At 41.4% G+C, this 13,495-nt stretch overlaps 1 protein-coding gene across 2 annotated transcripts in view; it reads left to right on the plus strand.

The window, feature by feature from the left end:
• Krcc1 (lysine-rich coiled-coil 1) overlaps window positions 1-12,492 on the plus strand; it is a 12,881-nt gene extending 389 nt beyond the window's left edge. Inside the window, exons 2-4 of one of the 2 annotated variants that reach the window (XM_005385384.2) lie at window positions 7,442-7,545; window positions 8,625-8,799; window positions 11,128-12,492. In XM_005385384.2, coding sequence (XP_005385441.1) covers window positions 11,150-11,911 — 762 coding nt within the window. In that variant the 5' untranslated portion in view covers window positions 7,442-7,545; window positions 8,625-8,799; window positions 11,128-11,149 and the 3' untranslated portion in view covers window positions 11,912-12,492. The remainder of the gene's footprint in view (window positions 1-7,441; window positions 7,546-8,624; window positions 8,800-11,127) is intronic. The other variant, XM_005385385.2, reaches the window with a different exon arrangement.
• The last annotated feature ends 1,003 nt before the right edge of the window (window positions 12,493-13,495 follow it).

A 13,495-nucleotide genomic window follows, 5' to 3' on the forward strand; every position in this document is an offset into this window, starting at 1 on the left:
GTCTCGGCAGCGCGGCGCCCGGCTCCCCGCGGAGGACTGGGGACGCCGCGGACGGGCGAGGCGGCCAGGCAGGGTCGGCGGCCCTGGGGCGTCAGGGAAGGGAGAGGGGGCGGGTAAACGGACCCCGGAAGTGGAAGGGGCAGACGTAGGAGCGGGGCGCCAGGCAGTGGGGGACCCGGCGTCCCGGAGCGTAGGATTTCACGGTAGGCTGCTGAGAAACGGAGTTAGCACCCGGGAGCGGGGTTTGAGGCAGCAGTTCCGAGCTTCACAGTTGCAGAGGTCTTCGGAGAAGACGGGGCGAAGTTTAGGGAGTCACAGGCTTTTCCTAGCGCCCCTTCTCTTACTGCGGATTGAACCCAGGGCCTTTGCCCCGAGCTACATCCCTAGCCCTTTTTCTTTCAATTTCAAGATAGTTTTGCTAGGTTTCCCGGGCCAGGCTCGAACTTCCGATCCTCCTGTCTCAGCCTCCCAGAGTTTTGGGATCACAGGGCTGCGTCTTGCCTAAACTTTTTGAGGACGTGACACTGTAAGATAAGTTACTAAAATTACGAGCCCAGCTTGGTGGCGGTCTGAGCCTTAATGTGTGTCTACCAGGAATAGAAATAAAGGTATTATTAGATACTCTAACCGTGAAAACAGTTTGTCTTCACTACAGACAGTAGGGAGGAAAGTTGAACTTTATTCGTATTTGCTCAGCAGTGACTGGGCCTGCGAGAGGAGAATGTGTAAGGAGGAAAGGTGAATAATCACACAGGGTTAGTCACTGTCAAAGCAAGTAGGCCAGCTGTCTGCTGGCCGGGAATTACCAAGTTAAGCTCCCACAGAGACGGGAGACAGGCCCGCCCTCTCCTTGAGAAAGATTCCTGGGTTGTGGCCACTGCCTGCACATCTCAGAAAGACACAGGAAAGGCTGGGGTGTAGTGCAGTGGTAGAACTCACACAAGACCCTGGGTGCTATGGCCAGCACCAAAAAGATAAAAAAGCACGTAGGAAATATTTACAGCTAAGCCCTTTTTAGTCAGTGCTTTTTAAAACAGGTCGGCGCTGGACATGTAGGTCAGTGGTAGGTTTCTCTTGCTTACCGTGCATGATGTTCGGTACCCAGCACAAGAAATAGGTGAGGTAATGCAGCTAGGTGTGGTGGCACACGCCTGTAATTCAACATGTGGGAGGCTGAGGCAGGATGATCAGGGCAAGTTCAAAACTAGCCTGGCTACATAGTGAATTCAAGACCAGCCTGAACCACATAGCGAGTCCCCTGCCTTTAAAAAAAAAAAAAAAAAAGGCAAGGTTAGGAACCTGTCATCAGGTGTTGGCTAGAACTAAATTCTTTTGACTGCCCAGAGCTTTTCCAAACCAGATTCAAAGTGGGAGGGCAGAGACCTGGTCATAGACTGCTAGAGGTCATGTTCAGTTGTGGTTAAGTCTCTTTGTGCAGTTTTGGAGTTTTTACAGTTCTCACCAACACATTTCCCATAACCCAGAAAGCTAGTTCTTGACCATCCCAAGCTAAGAGATGTTTGAGTTCTTACAAGTACTGTATACCTGCAAGCAGCCTGCTTGCTGGGACCTGGCAGATAAGGCTTTCAAGTAGTTTTGGAGATGCTTTTAGATTATGGCACTTGATCTCCCCTCAAAAGAGCTCAGTAAAACATTCAGACATTTAATTTTTTTATAACTGTTAGTATTTGCTTGCTTCTGCTTTTATGTGGGGTTTTCTGTTTGTTTCTTTTTTCTCTATAAAGAATGGTAGAAGCCACAATGTTACAGAGTAATTTAGATTCCTTTCGCTTGGAGGGACACCCATAAATGTAGTAACCCTGTAAAAAATAATTTCTTGCTGGAGATGGCAGACACTAACAATCCAAGTACTCTGGGAGGTTGAGGCAGGAGGTTCACAAGTTTCAGCCTAGCCTGGGCAACTTAGCAAGACCCTGTCTCAAAATAATAAAGGGTCAGCTAGGGGTGTGGTTCTGTACAAAGGGCCTGGGTTCTGTTCTCAGTCCTGCAAAACAAATACAATAAAGTTCATTAGAAATTGATTGCAACCAGGTGAGTGTCTTCAGTCAGCCTAGAGGATAAGTATCATTCCCTGTTCTGAGATAAAAAATAAAATCTTTTTTTTTTTTCTTAACTTTTATACCAAACTTCCTGCTTATCACCAAGTATGCCAGAGCAGCTTGTAGGTGTCAAGACTACCGTTCAGTGTGGTTCCCATGGCCAGATCACAGCAAGACTTGAAAACAGCTCTTCATGGGAAAACAGCTTTTGCCAGACGGGATATTTGGAGGGTTTTTTTGCAATGACTTTACATGTGTACGGACTTTAAAAGATGGCATTTCATACAGTGCTAGCAATAACTTTTCTATACAACTTCAGGGTAGTAAAATGAGAATAGCAGACTCAAAAACTTGACTAGTCATAGGTGCTTGTTTCTCTACTAGCTGTATGACCCTGAGTAAGTCCCATACTTCCTGGGCTTGAGTTTTGTCATCCATTGGGTGGATTATTGGGACTAATCCAGTGGTTCTTAATCAAGGGTAATCTCACACCAAGCCCACCTGGAGGGTCTGGAGACATTTTTCCTTATTACCTCCAGGAAGGGAGGGACATGGTAAGGGAGCACAGGTGCTGCAGGCAATTTGGTATAGGCCAGAGATGTCACAAACATCCTAAAATTTATAAAACCACCACACAAAAACACAAATAGAATTATCCTACCCAAAATGTCAGTAATGTTTTTGAAGTTGAGGAACCCTGCACTAACTGCAATAGCTTTAGAACAGCTGCTTTAGCAGTCCTGTGTTGGTATTCTCCCCAGTCTGGCTGTACTAGAACTGTAATTCATGAAACATGAAACTCTGCCCTTAATGGTCATCAGATAACATTCAAAGAATAATGAAATCTCTACCAAGTTACGGTTGAGATTATTTACCAAAATATAATTGTTACCTAAAAAGTTATGTTTGTCACTGCATTTCAGGTGAGTATCCTTCATTAGCAGTTCAGGTAGCTGTGACTTGGCACATGGTAAATGTTTGGTATGTTACACTGTCTACACTGGTAGGACCTAGCATTTTTTTTATTTTAGGTAGTTAGAAAAGCTTTAAATAGCTGGGTGTGATGACATTTCCCTATAACCCCACCACTCTGGAGGCTAAAACTGGATGATCATTAAGTTTGAGGCCAGCCTGGGCTACAAGAAGAAAAAAATATAGCTGGATGCTTAACCAGCATCTTTTTTTTTTGAAGACCTTGTTCAGAAATTGTTCCAGAAGTTACCCAAGAAGTATCACTGTCAGATATATCAACTCTGTCTCACTTTCAAAATCTCAATAGGAACCAGGCATGGTGACACACTCTTGTAACCCTAACAGAGGCTGAACTAGGAAGATGATGAGTTTTAGGCCAGCCTGAACTGCATAGACACTGTCTCAAAAAACAAAAGAGGGCTGGGGAATGTACCTCAGTAGTAGAATGTTTGCCTAAAATGTGTGAAGTCCTAGGTTCAATCCCCACTACCACAAAAGACAATCTATCCAGATGTAGTGCTGTATGCTTTTAATCCTAGCACTCAGGAGGCTGATGCAAGAGGATCCCTGAGTCTGATATATAGTGAGTCGAAGGTCAACCTGAACTACCTATCAAGACCCTATCCCAGAAATCCTGATTGGACCATTAAAACTGCTTTCAAGCCTGAACTGATTTGAAGTAGCTCCCCTAGTAGCCAAGTCCCAGTTACTGGGGAGACTTAGGCAGAAAAGTTGCTTGAGCCTGGGTATTCTGAACCAGTCTGGGCAAAATGGTGAGCCCTGCCTGTCTTAAAACAAAAGGGTAATAGTACAAATGGTGTATCACCTTAGTCAGTTTGTGTATATTCTGATTTTAAAAGTTCTAAAAACCTCTGTAGTTAGTACTTTTATCTTGCTAACTTTAGAGTCAAATGCAAATTATATATTTTAAAACAACTCATAATTGAGAGATAATACATATTATTTTTAATTTACTGGATATTTTCTAAAATATTTCTGTTTTTTTTTTTTTAAAGACAGGGTGTAGCTACATAGTCCAGGCTGGCCTTGAACTCAAAGCAATCCTGTTATCTCAGCCTCCCAAGTGCAGGAATTACAGGTGTGCATCATAAAGTCCAGTTTAAGCAAACCTTTTAAATCTGTACATTAAGCTTAGTTTAAAGATATCCAGTGTAACAAATATTTATGGAGCTTTTGGTTTTGTGTTTTCTTGAGACCTGGTCTCGCTACATATAGTTCAGGCTGGTCTTAAACTCACTGTGTAGCTCAAGGTGAACTTGAACTCTCGACAGTCCTCCCTCAGCTTCCCGAGTGCTGGGATTATAGACATGTACCACCATGCCCAGTGGCTGTGGAGTTTTTAATGACAAAAGTCGTGAGTTTTGCAAAAATTAAAAAGATGCAGACATGTACAGAAGGCAGATGTTAAATATTTCCTCTCCTTTCCCTAACCCCATTTCTGAGATCCCATTAAGTTTAGTGTATATCTTTTCAGGTTTTTTTCATAAAAATTTAACGGATACAAAATTGGACTATCAAGTCAGATTCACATGCATCAGCAGTGTAACCCAGTAGCAAAGCTTAGTCGTTATTTCAAAGGTACAGGCAGTTGAAAGCCTCAAATGAAGTAGACAAGTGTCTAGCACATGAGAGATGGCTCCTCACGGAGTGTTTTCCCACGTCCAACATGTAGCTCTGGCCCAGGATGATAAGATTTCTAGGTGAGGTTGACCGGGATGCTTGCCACAAGGGATTCTGAATCACCTCCATATTCTACCCCAGGACTTTGTGGCGTATGCAGCATGTGAACTATGCCTAGATTTGGGGCCTATTACTATGAGCAGCCCCTAGGCAGGGACACCTTACTGGGGGATTTTTGGAAATGAGGTCTCTTCCTCTTGGCTCAGGTCTGGATGTCACCTATCTTCCCTGTCCCTTCACCAGAAAGGAAGTAAGTGGATCTAAAGCCAGCCATAGTAGCTGCTTCTCTACAGTAAACACATGTATGCATACTTAATTTTTGCTTATATATGTTTTTTGAGACAGTTCTCAATATGTAGTTCAGGCAGGCCTTGAACACAATATATAGTCCAGGCTGACCTTGAACTCAGCCATCCTCCTGCCTCAGCCTCCCAAGTTCTGGGATTACAGGCATGCCCCACTATGCCCAGCCATTTTTGCGTGTATATGTTGGGTTTATACTAAAATTGGGGTTTATATAGATACTTAGCTAGCATCCTACATCTTGTTTTTTTCCATTTATGTATCACAGGCAGGTCTTCATGCCATTGAGTGTGGGTCTGATTCACTCAGCTGCATAGTCCTGATGTTACCCAGTTGGCATCTGTGTTAGTCCGTTCCATGTTGGCTGTAACTACCACAGCTGGGTGATTTATGTAGGAAAGAGATTGTTCTCTCAGCCTTGGAGGCTGGGAACTCCTGAATGAAGGGACCAGCATCTGGCAAGAACCTTCCTGCGTCCTCCTGTGGGGCAAGTGTGTAGCCCTCAGCATGGGCTTTAACACATCGGTAAAGGGGCTACCCATGTACACTGACCACTTCCCATGGGCCCCACCTCCCAACACCGCTGCATCAGGTGTTACAGTTCCATCACATGCTCTTTGAGGGACATTCGACCCATAACATCCAACTTACAAACCTGTAAGCTTCTATAAAACAAATTTGCGAGGCATAGCAGAGGTGCATGCTTGTAACCCTGGCCCTAGTGTAGGTTAAGGCAAGAGGATCACCATGAGTTCAAGGCCAGCCTGGACTATATAGTAAGACAAAAAATGAGTATATTTCAACTATTGGAAATTTCATCTCACCAGCACCACCTTGGTACTGGTTGAACCCAGGTCCCACACACTGCGCTACATCCAGCCCTTTAAAAAAAAAAAATAATTTTGAGACAGGGTCTCACTAAGTTTCCCAGGAGGTGTTCGAACATGTGACTCCTGTCTCAGCATCCCAGAGTGCTGGGTTTACAGGTGTGGCACCACCATGGCCCACCTTTTGAGAACTTCAGATTGAAGGGTAGACCTCAAATGTAAATGAAGCAATTTGGGCATCGATTATTTATTATGAAAAAAAAGTGTAGTTGAAGTTGATACATAAATATAACTGTAGCTTTGAGGAGCTTGTGTGAGCCTTTTAAATGAAATGCCTATGATTACATTAGTACCAACTATAGAAGAACATTGCCTACCACAAGTAAGGGAGAACCATTTGCGGCTTCTCTGTGATGCTTAAGTGACATTAGTGGCATACAGTCATCTTTCCGTATCCACAGGGGATTGATTTCCTGCAGATACTAAAGTTACAGATGTTGAAATCCCTTGCATAAAATGCATATAACCTACACCTAATCTTCCATATACTTCAGATCATCTCTCAATTACTTACGATACCTAATGCTATGCAGAGAGATGCTACATTATGTTGTTTAGGAAATAATGACAAGGAGAACAGTCTACATGTTCAGTACAGGGATGATTTTCAAGTATCAACTGTCAGCTATTGGTTTAATCGAAGGATGTGGAACTCATGTTTATGAAGGGACTTAACTATAGCTAAAATCAGTGACTTCCCAATGTACTGCAAGCTGGATGTGATAGCACACGCCTGTCATCTCAGCACTCCAGGAGGCTGAGGTAGGAGGATCACAAATCTAAGCCTAGCCTGGGTAACAGCATCTTAGTGAGACCCTGCCTCAAAATAAATGTCAATTAGGAAATGGGAAGAAAATGTACAAACAAGAAGGGGAATGACGGGTGAGGGGAAAAAGGAAAGAAGGAACGAGAAAAAAAATGGGTAAATGGAAACAAAGCTTTTGTAAATAGGGTGGGAGGGGGTGGGAAAGAAGAAGCAAGATATGTCATATACAGGTATAGATGCCCTGTGATGAATGTGATCGTTATGTATATCTAAAGTGTACCAATAAAATAAGACCAAAAAAAAAAATAAATTTTAAAAGGGCTGGGAATGTAGCTCAGTGGGAAGACCCTGGGCAATCCTCAGTACCACCAAAAAATAAATAAAAAAGGACTACATTTTTTGAGATGATTTGCTATAAAACATAAAATGCCATGACTGAATTCTGTAGCCAACCTTTGTATATTGGTGCCCCAGACCATCTCCATAAAGTTCATTCTCCTGCTGGTGCTACAGTAACATCCTTCAAAACGGTATTTTCTGAACCAAATAAAAACAGTGGTACCATATTAAATAGTAGAGGCTTACTAAATGTTTTCATATTGCCATTCTAATGAGCAGAAAGCTATTACTGTAGCATTGTAAGCACTCAGGATATTTGGTTTTGAGATGATATGTGGGATAATATGACTACATAGTTGAGAATATTTAAATGTTTAATACGATCTTCTGCCTTATCTCCATTTTCTCTGTAGATACCATATTGAATGAAGAAAGACTGAACTTACAGGTGCTTCTTAGGAAAGGCATCTGTGGAGTAGTGCTACAGTTTGAATAATAAAAGATTTTACATTATGAGGTAGGTTGAAAATGAAGGAAGTATGTCCCACTGAAGCTTTTCAGTGTAGCAGGTAAATGTCATATATGTCATCTTATTTAATCCTTGCAAGAACCCTGTGTGGGAAGACATTGTCCTTTTAATGGATGAGGAGACTGGCAAAGAGAAGAGAAATAACGTGACTTACAATTGGGGAATTAGGATTTAAGCTCAGGTCTTTTTAACTTTGAAGATCATTTTCTTTTCCTTATGTCTTCCATTTTATCCAGAAAGCCACTGTACCCTTAGTTCTTACAGAAAATAAAGAAGCCAAGCTTGGTGTATGCACTTATAATCCCAGTCCTCTGGAAGAGTGAAGTATGAGGATCATAAGTTCAAACCCATCCTGGACAACTTGGGGAAGAGGTCCTGTCTCAAAATTTTAAAAGGCCTGGGTCTGTAGCTGAGTAGGAAGGCCTTGGTTCAATGCCCAGTATGATAGGGGTGGCAGAAAGAGAAAGAAAGCGAGTGACGTTGTAAAGTTGGAACTGGAAACTACTAATGTGAATCCAGAGATAATAAACTCATGCCCAGAGGCTTCTCTTGCAGTAGCTAAAGATTATAAACATAATATGCAACAATTTCTTGCTTAACTTCTCCCTGTTTTTTTTTTAGAAGCTTCAAATTATAGAATGCTAGAGTTAAAAGGTAAAATGTCTCCTTAGCTAGTCCAGACATGTCTAAGCCTTTAAGTGAGGTCAGACTCCCTATCTGGTGTTCTTTCCCTTCATATGATACGGTTTCTTATTCTTACTGTCTTTCCTGTATAATAGTATCCTGGAAGAAGAATAATCTTTAGCACCCTACATGACAATCATCTTTTCCCACAGTGTCTTCTCATACTCCAAGCCCTGGATGAACTGTTGGATCTATTAATTGTGATATTGTGATATCTGGGATACCAAGTACTCAGTAACACACACTTGAAAAAAGCCTTCATTTTCAGGTTTATGGGAAGCCAAATAATAAGGAAGATGGGTTTTATGAGTTTGAGATAATTCATCTATGTTGTACAGTTCAAAACTTTGAATTAATCTTAACAAGATTGTGCTTGATTTCAGGTGAATGGGAGTAGAATATTGGACAAAAATAAATTTTATAATCTCTGCATCATGATTTTTAGCTACCTGATTGTTGTACAGTCTCACTATTTGGGGGCAGTTCATGCTGAAAAACTGAAGCAAATACTAGATAAATATGATCAGATTTCTCCAGCCAGTCCGCAGCCTGACAAAGGTAAGGTTTCCTTCACTTCTTCATTCGTGTCTGTGCCATCAGTGGTCTCTGGGACTGTCATCTTTCACTTAACATAATGTCTTCAGGGTCTGTCCATGTTGTATTGTGTATCAATGCTTCATTACTTTTTTAGTGTTGAATAGTGTTCTACTATTTAAATACACTACATTATGATTCTGTTATATAAAATACAGCCACTTACTGGCTGATGGACAACTGGGATTGTTTTCGCTCTTTATCATGAATAGTATTTATTCCATTGTCTGGTTGTACCACCATTTGGTTTACCCATTCACCTACTGAGTGAAATTTAACGGCTTTTTCTTTCTTTTGGGGGCTGCTACAAATAAAAACTACTGAGAACATTCATGTACAAGTCTTTTGCTAGGTATATATCTTCTTTTCTTTGGGATAAATACCTAGGATTTGTATAACTAGGTCATTTGGTATATAACTTCTTATGAAACTGCCAAACTGTTAAGTGTTTGTACCATTTTGCATTCCTACCAGCAATCTATGAGCCTTCCCACGGCGCCACATCCTTACCCATACTAGTATTGTCAGTCTTGGTTTCAGTCATTCCAGTGAGTGTGTGTATCTTGGTTACTTCCCTCTCATTGCTGAAACAAAATACCTGACAGCCAAAGTTAAAGGGGGAAAGGTTTAATTAGCTCACAATTTGTGGAGGCTTCAGTCCATAATCTGCTGGCTCCAAGGAAGAGTGGCAAATGGCAGAGGGCAGCAGTTCATGGCAGCAGAAGACAGCAAAAGCAACAAGAGGAAAACGGGGAACAAGCTTCTTTCTGCTCCTTTTGCCTTATCCAGACTACTGGGATTAGGGCAGTGCCAATCCAATCAGTGGAGTGGTTCAGCAATAACCCAGCCTTAATCCCAGCACCCTTAATCCCAGCATTGCATTAGGAATCAGTCACAAACTCTAGATTCAGCCACCTCCAAAAAAGCCTGCCTCCCATGACTGCATGAGATCTGGGGGGAACATCTAGACACAAGCCATAGCAATGTAGTACTCATAGTGGTTTTAATTAACATTTACATGATGGGTAATGATCTGCATCTTCTCATGTGGTTCTTGGCCATATATATATTCTGAAATGTCTATTACAATTTAACCAAGTGTTTGTTACATTATTACCCTAATCAGAATTTTTATACTACTTAAGTTGAAAATCAGCTAATTTTCCTAATTCATCAAATTAGGCCTCATTGATACTCCTTTTCATCTCAGATCTCCAAGATGGTTGATCATTAGTAACTCTAGAGTTCTAGATCAGGCTTGCTTTTGTTAAAGGGAAGAAATAGTCATTTCTACATGCGTTTTTCTGCTGCCTCCTAAATTTTGGAGATAAAATAGTTCCCAGAAGTGTGTAGGGTGTTTATCATAATAGGTGCACTTTCTGCTGTTTGTATTTATTCAGGATTTAAAGTGGGGGTAAGAAAGAGTACTAGGAACAGTAAATGATTCCCCTCTCCCTCCCATAAAAGAATCAAACAAGCAGACAAAGTTCTGATGCGTCTGTGATCTTCCAAACTTTTTCTTTATCAATTCTGTCTCTTCCAGCTTTCTCCTCCATGTCCTCCTTTAATCCTCTCACCAGTAGTTTGAGAGAACAAAGCAGAGGTGTTCTAGAATGCTTTGTAACCAATCAGAAGTCACAGAACAAAATCCAAGTGCTACACAGAAGATTCAGAACTCTGTCTTTCCCATCCCTCATACACTACACCTAAGAGTAGTTTTCAGCTCAGAGCTGATCTCTCATATCCAGCATTCTCAAACCATTTTACAAACCTCCTTTTATTATTAAGCCTTACAGTACTCTAGTCAGGTGAGTGTATTTTGTTTGAGTAAACTGAAGATTCTGAAGATCAAATTACCTTTTTGTGATTCTCTTAGAAACCAACATACAGCAAGTTGATATATCAGAAAAAAAACTTCTTTTTCAGATCTTTAGAAATTACTTGAATATCCAGGTCAGCTGCACCATCACCACAGATGCGTGGTTCTCATTCAGACCTCCCTGTACTTCTGACTTCTGTAGCACTACAACAGCATCCTCTGTCCTCTGTGTCAGCTCTTTTCTACCGTCTTCCTCCCAGTTAGAGAAGGATGCAGTTACTTGTGAATGCCCTAGGAGATGTTTGACCATCCTGACCCTACTTTTTGGTATATGTTGTCAAAATAGTTAACTTTATGCTGACATAGGTTTTCATTTGTTTGGGCTGCTTTATTTTTGAAGCTCTTCTCAAGAGCAAAGGAAATATTCAGAACAAAATAATCTAGTAAGGCTTTTCTCCCCATCTTCCCCACAGAGAATCCCTTTTTGTCAACCTAATGAAGCATTCAAAGTCATATGACTCTTTTCAAGATGAACTTGAAGATTATATTAAAGTGCAGAAAGCCAGAGGCTTAGAGCCAAAGACTTGTTTCAGAAAGATGAGGGAGGACTATTTGGAAAGCTGTGGGTACAGGGAAGAAGTTGACTCTAGACCCAGGCATAGAATGTTTGATCAAAGACTCCCACCCGGAACCGTCCAGGCTTACCCAAGATCACGCAATACTTCACAGACAGAAAACCGGTTACCTCAGTGGTTCCCAGTTCATGACAACAGGCCGAGACTGGAGTCTCTGAGCTACTGTCAATTCCCCAGGGACTGCTTCTCAGAAAAACCAGTGCCCCTGAACCTCAGCCAGCAAGCATATAATTATGGTTCAGCCAGTGTAGACTCTGGAAGCCCCGAGCACTTCTCCTCGGGAACCAGGACTGGTGCCCATCAAGCCAGTCATCAGAAAAGAAGGAGGCACCCAGAGGAAGGCAAAGAAAAACCAAAGGAGGAGCGGCCCAAGCATAAGAGGAAAAGAAGTCTTGAGGAGGTAGATTTAGAAGAACACGTGAGCATCCAAAGAAAGAAAACACAGGTGGAAACAGAACCTGTACAGGGCAGTACAGAAAAGCCTAAGCATCGTAAGGAGAAAAAAAGCCGAGATATAGCCTCTAAGAAGGAGGACCGTAAGCGTAGGAAAGAGAAGAAGGAACAAGGCGAAGAAAGAACAGAGGAAGAAATGCTTTGGGACCAATCTATCCTTGGATTTTGAAGCTCTTTTGTTCTCCTGAAGTTAAAATTGAAAAACTACTTGAAGAGCTTGGTTTTATGATATTCATGTTCGTATCACTTATGTGAACAGGTAGTTTAATTCTAACAAAGGCCAGGTGAACATGAAATATTTAGTATGCTTGCTCTTCAACGTGGAAATTACTTTTCCTCGTTCTCTAAAAACATTATTACATTTTTCTTACATTTGATATAATTTCCCTTTAGGAGAGTGGTTCTGGTTTATTGAAATTGCCATGATGGTGGAATTATTTTCCCTTGGGAAATAATTTATTTAAATTGGAGGATTAATAGGCTTTGCTGAATCTATTTCTTGATTGGATTTCTTTTAGCTTTGAGTTGGGTATTTTTATGTTCATTGGTTTTCTCTATAAAGCAGTTTAGATTTTTTTTGCCCCTTGTTAACTGGCAGTATATTTTCTAGGTTGGAAAGTGGAAAATGAATACATTATAATAACAATAAATGTATGTTACATATAGTTCTAAAAGTTTCAAAAAATCTTGATACAAAATCAGTTTATATTCTGGAGAAGTTTATAATAAAGTGTTTTATTAATAATAAAATTTCTGCATATTGTCGGTGATTTGTGCCCACTCAACAGTGATTTTCTTTGAGGAGAAAAGCAATAACTAGACAGTATTTTCTTACGAAGCACGATGTTTTAGACAGGTAATGTTTTAAAGTTGTAAACTTCTTTCCCTACAGTTGTGGTGGTGCACACCTGTAATCTCAACACACTGCAGGCAGAGTCAGCATGATCACAAGTTGCAGGCAAGCCTGAGCTACAGAATGAAACCAAAAGAAAAATATCTACTGTCTTAGTTACTTTCTCATTGCTGAGACAAAATACATGACAGCCAAAGTTACAGGAGGAAAGGTTTCTTTAGCTCACAGTTTAGGGAGGTTTCAGTTCATAATTGGCTGGCTCCAAGGCAGGGTGGCAGAGCACAAGGGCATCGCAGAGAAGACGCAGTTCATGGCAGGCAGAAGGCAGCAAAGCAGGAACCTGCCTCTCCCTTGCATCCCTTTCAGGCTGCTCACCCGTAGAGTGATGCCTCCACACCCAGGGTGGGCCTTCCCATCATCCACACCCTGAACTGCCAAACCACTCAGTGAGGACTATAGCAGTCACACCCCCTCAATGCAGCATCATACACCCTAGATCCAGCCATCTCTGGAAAGCCCCACCTTTGACCCCATGACGTGTTGGGGGCCATCTGGATACAAGCCATAATATCTGCTATGCCGGGCTTATTCATATTTGAACCCAGCTTTTAGGAGAGAAATCTACACGTGACCACAACTTTTCCAAAGTTGAAACTGAAGAGAGGAATGTGTAAGAAATAAAATCCCGTTAGACGACTCTGTCTCTAATACAATGTAATAATATTCAGCAAGTTGGGTAGTGTGATTTCTTCAAATGATTCAGGTTTGTGGGGATGGAAGGAGATTGGAGGGTGAGGAGAGGAAGAGAGAGTAAAAATGGCTGAGGTGTGACAAGTAGATGCACCAGTTCCCCAAGATGAATAATTACTATGTGTCACAAACATACTTTAAAAATGGTTC

Source organism: Chinchilla lanigera, unplaced genomic scaffold, assembly GCF_000276665.1.
Source record: "Chinchilla lanigera isolate Chin_1 unplaced genomic scaffold, ChiLan1.0 scaffold00023, whole genome shotgun sequence".
Classification (NCBI taxonomy): domain Eukaryota; kingdom Metazoa; phylum Chordata; class Mammalia; order Rodentia; family Chinchillidae; genus Chinchilla; species Chinchilla lanigera.